The 14,258-nt window shown below is 30.2% G+C and overlaps 3 protein-coding genes across 8 annotated transcripts; 2 read left to right on the top strand and 1 right to left on the bottom strand.

The window, feature by feature from the left end:
- Positions 1-61: 61 nt before the first annotated feature.
- On the bottom strand, positions 62-3,344 carry LOC117223752 (motile sperm domain-containing protein 1). Of its 2 annotated transcripts, XM_076523240.1 has the most exons (7): positions 3,246-3,344; positions 2,350-2,404; positions 1,923-2,099; positions 1,650-1,813; positions 1,398-1,557; positions 695-838; positions 62-635 (listed from the first exon to the last, which is right to left on the bottom strand). In XM_076523240.1, exons 1-7 carry the CDS (start codon positions 3,327-3,329, stop codon positions 604-606), a joined length of 816 nt encoding a protein of 271 aa, XP_076379355.1. In that variant the 5' UTR covers positions 3,330-3,344; the 3' UTR covers positions 62-603. The 2 variants fall into 2 exon arrangements, with proteins under 2 accessions (XP_076379355.1, XP_076379356.1); XM_076523241.1 differs by lacking the exons at positions 62-635; positions 695-838 and adding an exon at positions 1,151-1,280.
- On the top strand, positions 2,573-8,564 carry Moca-cyp (nuclear cyclophilin protein Moca-cyp). Of its 4 annotated transcripts, none has more exons than XM_033476241.2 (9): positions 2,573-2,850; positions 4,247-4,549; positions 4,642-4,729; positions 5,537-5,566; positions 5,651-5,796; positions 5,873-5,966; positions 6,041-6,293; positions 6,427-6,522; positions 7,078-8,564. In XM_033476241.2, exons 2-9 carry the CDS (start codon positions 4,270-4,272, stop codon positions 7,762-7,764), a joined length of 1,674 nt encoding a protein of 557 aa, XP_033332132.1. In that variant the 5' UTR covers positions 2,573-2,850; positions 4,247-4,269; the 3' UTR covers positions 7,765-8,564. The 4 variants fall into 4 exon arrangements, with proteins under 4 accessions (XP_033332132.1, XP_033332131.1, XP_033332133.1 ...); XM_033476240.2 differs by lacking the exon at positions 2,573-2,850 and adding an exon at positions 3,714-4,016; XM_033476242.2 differs by lacking the exons at positions 2,573-2,850; positions 4,247-4,549 and having other exon boundaries at positions 4,636-4,729; positions 5,433-5,566.
- Positions 8,565-8,594: 30 nt separating this feature from the next.
- Positions 8,595-13,910, top strand: LOC117223750 (maternal embryonic leucine zipper kinase). 2 transcript variants are annotated; one of them, XM_033476238.2, is made up of 13 exons: positions 8,595-9,085; positions 9,159-9,309; positions 9,468-9,577; positions 9,644-9,797; positions 9,868-9,974; positions 10,084-10,251; positions 11,289-11,483; positions 11,548-11,671; positions 11,785-11,862; positions 12,347-12,419; positions 12,492-12,642; positions 12,730-12,833; positions 13,069-13,910. In XM_033476238.2, the coding sequence occupies exons 1-13, from the start codon at positions 8,942-8,944 to the stop codon at positions 13,337-13,339; spliced, it is 1,830 nt and encodes a 609-aa protein (XP_033332129.1). In that variant the 5' UTR covers positions 8,595-8,941; the 3' UTR covers positions 13,340-13,910. The 2 variants fall into 2 exon arrangements, with proteins under 2 accessions (XP_033332129.1, XP_033332130.1); XM_033476239.2 differs by having other exon boundaries at positions 8,697-9,085; positions 10,153-10,251.
- Positions 13,911-14,258: the final 348 nt, after the last annotated feature.

The raw sequence follows: 14,258 nt of genomic DNA, 5'->3' as shown, positions 1-14,258 counted from the left end.
CATCTGCTCATCTTGATCTTTATACTAATATAACTGGCATTTTATTATAAAAATAGAAAACTTCTTTCTCGTTTCAAAAATTTTTATTCAATACTTAAATTCCAAAACTCATTTTACACAATATATTTATACATTTGTACATGAGATCATATTTTTATAGAATGCATAACTAAATCTCAATCATATATTTTATACATAATTTTTCTATATAAAAAGCATTTCAACGGAAATGAGGTTTATTTTTTATACAAATATCTCATTTTTTATAGAAAAAGATGCTATTATCAGAATTTCTTTAGCATATGTACAGATTTTCTGTACATAAAATATACGTAGGGTAATGAAGCACGAATTTGTATAAGAATTTGTAATTATGTGTCATAAAAGAATAAAGGATTTTACACATGTCAATAAATATTAGCATTATTCACAATATAACATGACAGCTTATTGTTTATAGACTAGAGTCAAGTATATCCAGTATCAAAAGAGAAACTTAATATCAAAAACCTTACATTAGTTGTGCTTTTTATCCCATGCCTAAATCTATATATGAAGTTGATTTGAACCACCGTTTAAAGTTTCTTTTCATAAATCCCAGAATTATAGCCTTAAAATAATTATTGTAACCATACCTGTAATAGAAAAAATTATATTTAATATCCTTAACTGTAAGAGGTATCCATATACTTACCTAGTACAAATGAAAATATTAATTTCAAATTTATCGAGAGATGGAGATAATCAGGCACTACATTATTCTGATCTCCTTCTGCAGGTAGAAGTAATCCAGCTATACATATGATTCCAGCAAGCAATGCAACATAATTTGTTCCTCCTAAAAATTAAATAATAGGTGTAATTTCTTTTTTAAGTCAAGATACGTCTAGTTCAATCTGTGTCTATACAATATATTATTTTACTTTATACCATTCTTAGTAAAACTTACACAAAAAAGTAATAATAATTATAATATACTGTATACATATAATAGAAAAAGCATGCTTTTATTCTACTTTGGATTCTAGTGTATTTCACACTAAGTTTTTCAGTCTATTAAAGATGAATGACATTATGAGCATACAGAATAATAATCATGTGCATATATGAACCCAAAAGCTAGTTTCAGAAACTAAAATAGTAACCTCCATCCACAAGAATATAATTTTTATTTATCATATCAAATGGCATAAATGTGTTTGTAAATTTATCTTGAATGTCTCGTTGAAATAAATCATTTTGCAACTTTGGTCATTTTAATGGTATGTTGGATTTACATTCTGTAATGGTAAACAATAACATTTTTCAAATAAACTAAATCTTTTCTATTCTCTGTTAATCACATTTTGAAGGGTAATTGTTTTAAGTTTTTTTAACAGCTAAAAATATTGACTTACTATCAATTGCTTTATTTTGAGCTAGAAGTGCATAAGATTGTTGCTGTATAGTTTCATTTATGGGAAGCTGTTGAAACATTTCTGGATCAGGAGTAGATCTGCCAGTGGTATCTGTTGTCCCAGGAAGAAGTTTAGCTTCAACATCTCGTTTTCCTATAGCCTATTAATATTCCCAGTGTCTTAAATTATATTATTTTAATAATATAATTAAAATGTTACTTTTCTATTAAATTTTTGCTGTTTGAAAATTACCTGCTTAGTTGGATGCTCTTGCATTTGTATTCTAAATTTATCAATAACATTGCAATTGTTTACTAAAGGTGCTATATGTCTGACAACGATATCAACACAGCACCTTGCTTTGATTGTACCTTCTGGATCAACAACTTTATACTTGTTTGGTGCAGTGCATAATACTGTAATAATAGTAATAATTTCTGTAAGAATTTCATTGTGGAAATATGTCTATTTCCACATTTCTATATGTCTATTTGTTATTAGTTTTCATAGATATAGAATATTTACCTTTAAATTTGACAGGAAAGTCATATGGATTATATAAAGTTAAAACTTGTTTGTGAGTAGATTGATCGTCCAAGAAGAAAGTAACACTTTGGGGAAATACAAATACTGGTAATTTTCGAGGAGTTGCTGCTAATTGGAACTGCATTATTTTTGTTGTATTTTTTGTAGTCCATGCACCTATAAAATTTAAGATATGTAATTATGTATACGTCATCTTTACCTACTTCTATCAGATCATTACTATATTTACTTTATCTACTACATCTTTCTTAATTTCAATACTCTTTCAGATAATAAATAAACTCATATTTCTTTACAAAAAAAGAGTTGCAACGCTTTTTCAATAGTTCTCTAGTGTCATATTTGTAATTTACAAGTAACAACTTTAGTTACATACAATGTAGTTGTACACAATGTAATAACTTACCTTTAAAAGTAAGTACTTCACGAAGTATATAAATAGGGATGAAAATCGTATGCCACTAGATTTAAACACAAAACTAAAGGTTTAAAACAAATAATAATATCAATAAAACACTACAATATTTTTGTAAATAAAGACTTCAAAATCTTATAACCACTTTAATATTACAACTCGCATAAAAAAATGTCTAATCACGTTAACAAATAACTTCGTTGTGTTAATCAACTGCGATAAATGTATAATTAATTATGTAGTAGCTTCTGTTAGAGTTTGCATTTGTAAGTTTGTTGGCATCCTAGGTCCGTTTAATTGTAGTTGATTCTACTAGCGAGTCATTCTTTTGTATGCGTATCGCATCGGATTTAACAACATTTACCACTGACTATGTGAACAAATCTCATAAAGCATATGTCACATACAGATGTACATACAATACATCACTATCACTCCTTACTGTATTGTTCAAAATCAACTGTTTCTGTATCCTTGTTTTTGTTAAAAAATGTAAGTACATAATTGAAAACCACTTTCTAGTTCGTTTAATACTGAATAACATATACATACAAATTACATTACATACAAAAAAATCATAATGTAGGGTATTCAAAACGATTTAAATATTTTGGTAATCTTAAATGATTTTATTATTAAATGTAACCACCAATTACGTATACAATTCATTATTTTTATTTTTTTGTAATGAAACGATACATGATAATTTATATAAAATTTCTGAAAATTGGTTCTTAAAAAAGAGTTTTGTATTTCGCTTCTTTATATATTACGAAGTGATCGGTTGCTATAAATATGGAGTGTGTATGTACATAAATTTTGAATTCATTTCTACTAGTCCAACAAAATGTACGTATACATGACTAGTTCCAAGCTCCAATACCTACACGTTTTTCTTCCTCTCTAAGCAAGTGCTTGTATCCTCGCCATTTTATTGCGTATCTAATCCGGAATGAATCTTGTCTTAGCATTGAATCGCTAGCCAATCAGAGCAAAGAAATTTCTACTCCTATTCTTGTTAACGGTGCGTGCTGCGGCCAGAGAGTCTTCCAGAACTTAGGTACATATTATTATATGTAGAAGAAAAAAGTGCATTGGTAACGGTAACAAATGAGGATTGTGTCAATATTATATAATATTGCATTAATATACTTTTTTTCGCTACTTCTAGTAAGGACGCTAAAATATTATAAAATTGATAAATTTTGTCAAATACATATACGTACATACAATGCAACTAATAATTGCATATATGAAAAAAGGATAAACTCTTAAGAACTATTTTATCTTCGTTCTGATTGGTTAACGAATTCTTTGAGCTTCGCGTTGATTCTGTTACGGCTACGATGAGTCAATTCATATAACGACTTATGAAACACCTTGTATATTAACAATACTATCATGGATTCAACAATATGGCACTGAGTGATTACCTTCGCAATTGACTATATATTTCATTACTACGGTTATATGTTGTTGATATTTACGTATTGATACAACAAACGTACACTAAGGGAGGAGAAAATGATATATGTGTAGTGTACATATTAATGAGTTCACAGTTCATTAAGTAAGCGGAGCGGTTGGATTGAGCAATCCTAACCTTACTCCAGAAATTTCACCTCTGGATTTCACGCGTGTTTCTGTTGCTTATATCGGTAACATTTTCTATTTTTGGAAATAAATGTACTTTTTAATGCATTTTATATTATTGTTCACAAAGACATAAGAAATAGTACAATTTTTTCTTTCTATCTGTAATATTATCTAGTGATATATATTCAATGTATGCATGTGATAAGAATTCATACAGCACATCTAATTTATACAGAATAACTTTTAAGTGTATGAATAATTTTTAATTTTTTGTAATTTTTTGTACTTTCAGGAATATAAAATAGTACAGCCATAATGAATGTCAATCCACGAGTATTTTTTGACATAGAAGTGGGCGGTCTCCCAATGGGTAGAATAGTGTTTGAATTGTTTGCTGATATGTGTCCTGTAACATGTGAAAATTTTCGTGCTTTATGTACTGGAGAAAAAGGACTTGGAAAAACAACTAATAAACCATTGAATTATAAAGGAATTGTTTTTCATAGAGTAGTAAAGGATTTTATGATTCAGGGCGGTGATTTTTCAGTAGGTAATGGAACAGGTGGTGAATCAATTTATGGTGGAACATTTGCAGGTAAATTTATAAACACTGATTCGGTTAAAAGCATTGATAGAGATTATCTTATAAAGAACAATGTATAAATTAATTAAAATAATATTTTTCAGATGAAAATTTTATTATAAAACATAATAAATCATTTCTGCTATCAATGGCGAATCGTGGCAGAGATACAAACGGTTCACAATTTTTTATGTGAGTATTTATACAAAAAAAGTATTTACATTTATATAAGTATATATCTTTTGAAGAATGTAAATCTGTTAATTAATTTCACACTAGATAAAAGAGTGCAAGATGACGTGATAAGTTTAAAATATTATAAAATGAATGCATTATATCTTTCTACCAAAAAATTTATTTTGCATGTTACTAATAATTGAAGCTATGCGCTTACTAAAATATTTATAATTGCAAGTCAAAAATTTTGTGTACATAGATTTTATTTTTTAATCTTCCTACTGGCTCAAAATTATTTTTCTCTGCTGACAGATGTATTCTTTGTCAACTACAAAAGGTAAAGGTAATAGGAGTTTAATATATATATATATATATATATATATATATATATATATATATGTATATTATATATATATATATTATTCTCACATTTTAACCATTTTCTAGGCTTTAGTATATTTTTAAATGTGCTTTAAATCAATAACAGGAGATACATTAATTAAATAAAATGAAATTTGGGTGTGTTTTGATATTTCTAATAGATCTATCATTTTCCAATTACTGATGCTATGTAAGGTCATTTTAAATTTGATAGTCTATAATAGTACAAAAGTATGTCTATGGTATGAAATCATATCGTACGTCTGAAGAATATTAGAAAGCATAGAAATAAGAATATCTTTGGAGGAATGAATAACTTAGCCATATTTCTGTGTAGTCATGAGGGAAGGGTCTGCACACCACTACTACAACACAATGACCAATGAAAGCTGGCTCTTTCTGTTCATCTCTCATCCCCTTAATCATATTTTGTTGTTGTAGTACAACACAACCAGCGCCTCACCTCGACAAGTAAGTAATAGTAAATATTGCCTTGAACTCTTTCTGCAATTATTTTCGACTACTATACTTATAGTTGAATATAAACGTTTTCAGTGTCCATGTGGTTTTTGGAGAAGTAGTATCTGGCCAGGAAATTGTTTCACATATTGAGGGACTTCCAGTAGACCGTATGTCCCGTCCACTGCAAGATGCTAAGGTTGTAAATTGTGGAGAGCTTGTGTTAAAGGTCAAAAGTAAAGGTACGTTGAATTTGTACAACAATTTATTTGAAAAAATAATTAACTTTAAAATTTATTTCATTGTTATTATTTGTAGCAAAGAAACGCGAAACAAAAGAGAGTAGTTCGTCAGGCTCAGACTCAGATTCTTACGCAGAAAAGTCGAAAAAGAAGAAAAAAGCCAAGAAAAAGTATATGTTCTGGAATTCATCTAAAAAGTTAAAGTTAGCAATCAGTTAAATAACAGCTTCTGTTAATATTGCAGTAAAAAAAGGGCGAAGTCAGAAGACGGCGAAATACACGATTCAAATGAAGATGATCTTGGAAAACCTCATCCACTTGTATCAGTAACGAAAATTGATCCAGATGAAATACCGGAAGTTCCAGCGAATAAATTTTTGTACAGAGCAGGGCCTACTAATAATGCAAATCAAAAAGAATTTAGACAACACTATGGAAGGGATCGGGTACGATCACATAGAAAAACTGGTCGTGTATTTAAAGGAAGAGGAATATTTGTAAGTATTTGTGTACAATTTATGGTACACGGTATGTATGCATTTTTCAAATATTTAAAAATATTTCGATTGTAAATTGTGATAACTTCTTTAATCAAACAATGAAGGTAAATACCTATAATCAAATTTACAGCGATATCATACACCCTCACGTAGCCGTTCGAGAAGCGTCACACCACCTCATTGGAAACAGGCTCAGAATCGTACAATAAAATTACATGAATTTCAGGTACTAGACATTTTATAATTATAACAATTTTTAAGAAATTTTAACTTTTTCTTTCGTGTTTAATGCTCAACGTATTTAGTATTTGGTGGTTCTGTTATATTATGCAATTAAGTAATTGACCGCTATATCAGCGTTGGCTACCGTTATCATCGACACACGTTTTGCAAAACTCCTGATTTCTGTATTGAAAACAAAATATGATTTGTATTTTCTTTGACTGTCTTCTGTAAAACAAATATTTCCTCCATTGCGTGGTGAAATTAAATTTCTTCATATACTCTGCTAATGCGTATTCAGTCTGTAGAATAACGAGAGTAACTGCATGAGTGATTATTATTAGAAACATAAATCATCCCTTATATTGAAAATTTGCATAATTTTTTAAATTGATTGTTTTGCAATTGTACATGGGGGGGGGGGCGAGAAAAAAGATTTCCAGATTTATACTTGTAAGACACACTTATTGAAAATCAGAAGTCTAAATATGCATGTAATGTATAGTTAGCAGTTCTTTCTTTACTTACAATATTGTGTAATTATAAAATTGTACCGCAGAAATTAGAAAAGGAACGTTTAAAGAAAGAAGAGGAAACCAAGAAGCGTGAAGCAGATAGAATTAAAAAGTTCACAGAGAATCCGGACGAAGATAATCAAATAATAGACAAGTTTGATACTGATGCACGGGTATCTGAAGAGCTTGAGAACAAAGAAAACGATCAGTTAGAAGAAAAGACGGTCGACAATAAGAACATGGAACAGGATCCTGATAACTTGAACACCAATTCTGATGTAAATGATTCGATGATAAAGGATAAAACAGATGGAAAACATAAAAATGAAAAGTCAGTAAAACGTGACTCACATCGATCTTACGGCGATAGATCTTCGCGACGTGATTCGCGCGATAGGAGTAGAAGACGAGGAAGTGGTCGCTCGAGATCACGGGATCGCAGAAGATCTCGGGACAGGGATTATGATCGTAGGAATAGTCGTGACAGACGAAATAGACGAAACTATTATCCACGCAGGCGAGATTCTTATAGAATAAATAGACCAGGCAGAGAAAATTATAGATATTATGATAGACGTAATGATTATAGAAGGACACACAACTCTAATCCCAATTACGATGCAGATAAGAATCGAAGAAAGAGTGACAATATGTCGGACTCTAATAATCAACCGAAATTTAAACGCCGTTCACGTTCAACTAGTTCTAGTAGTCAACACTCCAAAGACTAAATTTTTTGTTCTTTTATTATTTACGCAACATCAGGAAATATTATTTATGAAGCAATCTACATCTATTTACAATGTTTGCAAATTCATTTCTTGTCAGATTCATTTCTTGTCCTGAAATACTTGATTTTTTGTATAGATGGTCTAGCCTTACATTTGCTATAAATTAAATAATATTAACATCAATATTTAAATGTAAATTACAATTTATATATAGTTATGTGACAGTTTTTTTTATATTTTTGTCATGAGGTTATATTCAAAAATATAATTCTTTGATTGTCAAGAAAAATTCTATAATACATATAGGCTAAAGTGATTGAATGAACAGTAAATGTGTCTTCTAACTGTATAGCATTATACTGTAAATTAAAGATTCTTTTACTATAAGTCAATAAGGTATAAGTTGTATTTCAATATTCTATTTTAAAGTGATTACCTCACGCACGGATAACCTCTTCATACCTTTTGAAGTTTGTGACATGTTTTAATTATACTTTTGCGATTGTATTCTTGCAAATTTGCAAAATTTCACGTAAAATTAAGAAGTGTAACTGAACATTAAAACTGTTTGAATATATATATATATATATATATATATATATATATATATATATATATATTTGATACTTAAATTAGTACTCAATTGTTTGGGAACTTTAAATAATTCGAATAGTGGAGTACTCTGCTCATTCTTCAGATACTTAATTCGTTCTGTCAACTATGCATTTCCCTGTAATTTTAAAAACATTTTTATTAAGGCATTATGTAAGAATTAAAAATTAAAAAAATTCATGATATAATTATGTCTACAAAATTATTTTTACAAGCTGTTTACTATCTGTATTTGATTTAAACAGGAAAAGTTCCTATTCTTCAGATACAATAGTTTCTAAGTTGCTATGAATTAGTAGAGATTTGTTAAAAAGAAGTTATTGCAAAATTAACTTTAATTTCAAAAATTGTCCTCAATCCTACCACATGGCGACGCAACATGGTCACTAAATTCATTTTTTAAGAGTGGTAGCATTGATGATCGGAAGTTGCCGTGTGAAATCCTTTGTGCTGATTGGCTTCAAAAAATTGTTTACGTTAAAGATTGAGAGTTCAAAAGTTATGTGATTGACAGCGCGTAATTAAGTATAGAGTTACTTGTGTATTCATTTGAAAGTTTATTGCAATGGTGCGACATGCTGCGCTCAAGGGTTTATACGATTTGGAAAAGACTATTGGAAGTGGAGGTTTCGCAAAAGTTAAACTTGCAACGCACGTTGCGACCGGCGAAAAAGTTGCTATCAAAATAATGGACAAAACTGCACTGGGCGTAAGTAGCTCTAAAATTGAATAGATACGTCAATTTTGTTTAATTCAATTGAAATAATTGTCTGTATTTCTAGGACGACTTGCCAAGAGTTAAATTAGAAGTTAAAGCACTCAAAACTTTACTACATCAACACATTTGTAGATTATATCAAGTAATAGAAACAGAGAGTCATTATTTTATGGTGATAGAATATTGTTCGGGAGGAGAATTATTCGACCACATAGGTAACATTTTCAGTTTCAGTTTTATTCTGTTTTTTCCAAATTAATTAAATTATAGACTTGACAAGCAATGGACAAATAATTGTTACTAATGTAGTTATTTATTGTTTAAATAGTTTAAGAAGGTAAACAAATAATTAAAATATAATTTTTATTTTTAGTGGAAAAAAATAGGCTATCTGAAACAGAATCAAGGAAATTTTTTCGTCAAATTGTCTCTGCTGTATCATATCTACATAGTTTAGGATATGCACATCGTGACTTAAAACCAGTAAGCTAATCTCTGTTTTTGTATTTGATTACATATAAATGTCAAACTATATTATTTTGTACATAGGAAAACGTTTTATTGGACAGAGATGAAAATTTAAAGCTTATAGACTTTGGATTATGTGCAAAGCCAAAAAATGGAATAGAATCACATTTGCAAACATCATGTGGCTCTCCAAATTATGCTGCCCCAGAACTTATATTAGGAAAAAAATATTTAGGTATTTTTTATTTTTTAAAAATACATTTTTAAATATTTTTAGTAGTAGTAAATTAATTTTGTGCTTATAGGTTCAGAAGTGGATATATGGAGTATGGGAGTTCTTTTGTATGCATTACTTTGTGGTTTTCTCCCTTTTGATGATAACAGTATAGAGAGTCTTTATAGAAAGATTCTTGTAAGTATTTTGTCTTATATAAAAATGATTTGTAATGGAATGAAATAAATACAAATTGCTTCAATATGACTTCCTTATGGAAAGTACTTATAACAGTTTAATTTTTTAGAGTGGCAAATATGATGAACCAAGTTATTTATCAAATAGCAGTAGAAGACTTATACGAGCAATGTTACAGATAGATCCAAAGAAGAGGATAACTATACAAGAATTGTGCAATCACCCATGGATCACAACAGGATTTCTCAACCCTGTTTCATTTTTGCACAAAACCAATGTAAGGTGCTTTTATTGTCTAGTAATATACAGAGTGGGGAATTTAAAACCTATCACCTGAATAACTCGTTTGTCTTTAACGATAGAAAAAAAAGTTCCAGACATAAGTAAGGAGCACATAACATGGTAACAATAATTTTATGAGTGGGGGTTAGGAGGTGTAGAGGACATATGAAAGTCAAAGCTGTTTTTTTAAATAGAATGGTATATTTATTATTCCAAAATCTTATTGCACATAAAAAGGAAATAATTTTTGTCCTATATAATTTTTCGTAGAAGCTTCAGTTTTTAAGTTATCGAGATAAGCACATACAGAACTATAGATATTTGATAATGTTTTAGCGACCTTGAACATCGATACATAATCTAAAACATTGAGACATGGATAACACTGCATGCCAAATTTTAGTTGCATCTATCAGAGTACAGGCTCTTTTATCCATTCTTGCATGTCGTCTATTGCCATCAGTATCTTGCTCTTTTAATTTTCCCCACAAATAAAAATCTAACTGTGTCAGGCCAGGAGATCATGCCGGTCATTTGTTTCTTCTTAATCGAACAATCCAGCAATTTCCAAATTTTTTGTTTAATAATTCTGTAACATTCTGTCTGAAATGAGCAGAGCATCTGTCATGCTGAAACTACATGGATTGTCGAATGCCCAAAGAAATTTCGTTTAAAAATTCTGGCAAAATGTCTAAAGATGTATGAGAGAAGAAATTTCTGTATGAAAATTTCAAATTTTGTATGTGTATCCCTCGATATCTTAAAAACTAAAGCTCGTATAAAAAAATGCTTCGGACGAAAAATAAAGAGTAATTTTTACATAGAGTAAGATTCTGGAATAAAATATTGTGTCCTCTACCTTTCCATCCATAGAAAACTGTTGTCACTAAATTATATGCCCCTTCAAATATAGCAATTTTTTCTTTTTTGGAATTTTTTTTCTATTGGAGACGAACGAGTTATTCAGCTGATCTGTTTTAAATGCCTCAACCCTGTATATAGAAAAAATTAATAAATGTTCTGTACTTACAGTTTGAAAAAGATAATGATGTGTTAAGTACTATGTCTGCAATATGTGGTGAAAATGCTTCAGATATATGGAAGAAACTCTTAAAAAGTGATCGAACTGATTATAAGACTGCCACATATCTTTTACTTTTGGATAGAAAACTTCGTGGTCTCTCACTTCGAATATCATCTTCAGCAAAGTCTTATTTTAAACCAGAGGTAAAGCAATGCTAGATACATATATTTTTCAAAATATTATATGTTCTTTTTTTATTATTTATAGAGCGGAGAAGGAATGAATAATGTCATAAAACTCGATTATTCTCCAAGAAACAAACGTAGTAGGAAATCACCAGTATTAGAAGCAACTTATAACATTTTGCCAAATACGCCTGAAACAGTTAACAGTAAATTATTATATTTTTTATGCATGTCGTTAATTTACTTTTACTTAATGAACTTAAGTAACTGTTACTAATTTACTTCTGTCGTTAGTTTACGTTTCATTATGCTTGTCTAGATGACAATTTCATGGAACCGCATTTGCCTGGACGAAAACGACTTCGAAGCAAAGAAGTAGATGACATATGTTCCCCTGGTATGTTAAATAAAATAGCAAATTTTGTTTTCCTGTACTTTTTACAATATAAAAAAGACACTTGGTTTAAATAAATCTGCACTTACAGCTTTTCATGAAAGTTAGATGTACTTTTGCTCTATTACGACCACGGTAATGTAATATATTTTCTAAAGTTTATTTCTAATTAGGTGATGGTAGCTACCTAATTAGAAACTTTAATGAAAGTTTTCAAGTGCCATTAATTGCTGTAGTTGTGTGAAAAGCAGATAATTAGCGAAGAGCAACGACTTGTGAACAAACACAATTTGGGGTTACAAATAACTACCTGTAAGAATTCTTTATCCTGTTCCTTTTCAAAAGGTACAATACCTTTTATGTTTTCTCCTTTAATCTAATTTACTAAAGTTTCTTCAATCTTCCACTTGTCAATGGTTTTTATTTCGTTAATTAAGTTTCACGTACATTTTCTACTAAATAATATTGCAAATAAAAATGTTTACAGTTCCTGCTAAGAGAACCGTAGAAAAGGATAGAACTGTTTCTACTCCAACCAATACGCCAGTATTAGAAACACGGTAAATTTTTGTAATGTATAAAATGACCCAATTATTATACTGTTATTATATAAAAAAGGCAATCACTTTTAGGGGAACGCAGTCGTCTACGCCAGGTAGTGCAAGGAAAGTAATAATGGGTCTAGAACGCGGCTTGAATCGAGTACGGTGTGTCCTTACGCCTAAGCGGCGCGTTAAGAATGAGAATATTGATCCTGACCAACCCAATGTTCTGTCCGGCAAAGTTTGTATCTGATTAGGCGCATTAAAAGCGTAGTATACATTTTAAATTATCTAATTTATTACATAACATATTTTGTTATCGTTAAAGGGTCTTTTCAATGTATCGTCGACATCCAGCGACGATCCTAAATATGTACTCTCACAATTACGTCGAGCACTTCGACGCAAAGGGATCATGTGTCATCAAAAAGGGTAATACAAAACATTACATTAGAACGTTAATAATTTCGATACGTTGTTTAATATAATTAATTTTAAAAAGTAGTCAAATTTCCAACTGCAATATTTTCTTTACGGTTTAACTGTGATTTATATCTTTGTAATATTTAAACATGTTTGAGTAACATTTACAAAATTTGAATTTGACTTTGTTTTGAATATTAAAATTTTCATAAATATTTTAATATCTCTTTCTATGTTCCCATAGATTTATTCTTCAGGGAGAAACAGAAGATTGTACAGAAGAAAACAAAGATACAACGCGACCATTTTCCTCTAGAAACGCTTGTTCGTTTGAGTTGGAAGTGTGCTTATTAGAGGGTGTGTCGAACGACAAATTATTAGTCGGTATCCGAAGGAAGAGATTGAAAGGGGATGCGTGGGTTTATAAGCGTGTGTGTGAAGAAGTTCTCGCTCTGGCGGCCAAAGATCTCTCTACAGAATCTGAAGGTTCGACAGAATCAAAGTGTCCGATTTGAAACGTTGTTATTGTTTTTGTAATAGTAACGATACAAACATTTATTCGAATTTGTACAACTCTGAAAGTTCGAGAGATGATCTTACTGCTCTTTGATCTCTGTTAAACAGATTATGAAAACGATGTAGACATGTGAAAAGTACTTTTCATTTTCTGAGTGTAAAGTCTCAGTAGATATCTTCAGCGGCAGCTTTATGTATAACCAGTGACGCATGCGCAAAAGTGACTCACCATCTGTCATTAAAATATTTCTTCATAGAAGGAATAATTAACAGGAGAATTATTGTATTAAATACAAGTACTGATAAAAGTATTTTTGGAATTTTGAAGAGTAGCATAATCGTGTAGTTCTGACGAGAGAATTCAAACCGCCCATTGTGTAATATTATTTATACAGTATGAAAGGAGTAGAAATAAATTATATGTTACATCTTGTTGCCTATACCCGATATAGTGGTGTGTGTCTTATGGTAATATAAGATGAAAATATTTTCTATTTTATTAGAGAGTGTATCATTATATTTACAATGAATCTAAAGCAATAAATATAAGAAACATATTTTCGCAGACAAGATTAACGATTTTATTAGCTGCTAAATTGGCGACTTGATCAAGTTATGGACACGTACCGAACACAAAGGAACGTTTTTAGAAAAACTCTGCGACGTACCCGAGCCCTTTTCCTCTGAATATGTAGAGCTATATTTCGCGTTTACACCGCGGATATAAAGTATCGCGGCTTGTTTGAACCACGGCATCTTCACAAGAACAACTATGGACAGGCGAAGTTATAAAATCACCACAAATCGATCAGCATAAAGTGAAGCCGCGTGCACTTTGTTTTATGGGAGCCAAACCTTTTATCTCTACCCGCTCAATAATCGTCGGCCCTTGCTCGTATCCTTGAATAGCCTATTCCG

Source organism: Megalopta genalis, chromosome 6, assembly GCF_051020955.1.
Source record: "Megalopta genalis isolate 19385.01 chromosome 6, iyMegGena1_principal, whole genome shotgun sequence".
Taxonomy (NCBI): Eukaryota; Metazoa; Arthropoda; class Insecta; order Hymenoptera; family Halictidae; genus Megalopta; species Megalopta genalis.
This window is presented reverse-complemented; position numbering and strand designations above follow the sequence as displayed.

Coding starts and splice junctions, on each gene's coding strand:
- LOC117223752 (XM_076523240.1), bottom strand. CDS start 3,329: ATGCTAAGACAAGATTCATTCCGGATTAGATACGCAATAAAATGGCGA. Junction 1,814..1,922: donor CTTTCCTGTCAAATTTAAAG/GTAAATATTCTA, acceptor CTATTATTACAG/TATTATGCACTGCACCAAAC. Junction 839..1,397: donor TCAAAATAAAGCAATTGATA/GTAAGTCAATAT, acceptor TTTAATTTTTAG/GAGGAACAAATTATGTTGCA.
- Moca-cyp (XM_033476241.2), top strand. CDS start 4,270: ATGAATGTCAATCCACGAGTATTTTTTGACATAGAAGTGGGCGGTCTC. Junction 5,567..5,650: donor CCAGCGCCTCACCTCGACAA/GTAAGTAATAGT, acceptor AAACGTTTTCAG/TGTCCATGTGGTTTTTGGAG. Junction 5,967..6,040: donor AAGAAAAAAGCCAAGAAAAA/GTATATGTTCTG, acceptor TTAATATTGCAG/TAAAAAAAGGGCGAAGTCAG.
- LOC117223750 (XM_033476238.2), top strand. CDS start 8,942: ATGGTGCGACATGCTGCGCTCAAGGGTTTATACGATTTGGAAAAGACT. Junction 9,310..9,467: donor AGAATTATTCGACCACATAG/GTAACATTTTCA, acceptor TTTTATTTTTAG/TGGAAAAAAATAGGCTATCT. Junction 11,863..12,346: donor AGATGACATATGTTCCCCTG/GTATGTTAAATA, acceptor AAATGTTTACAG/TTCCTGCTAAGAGAACCGTA.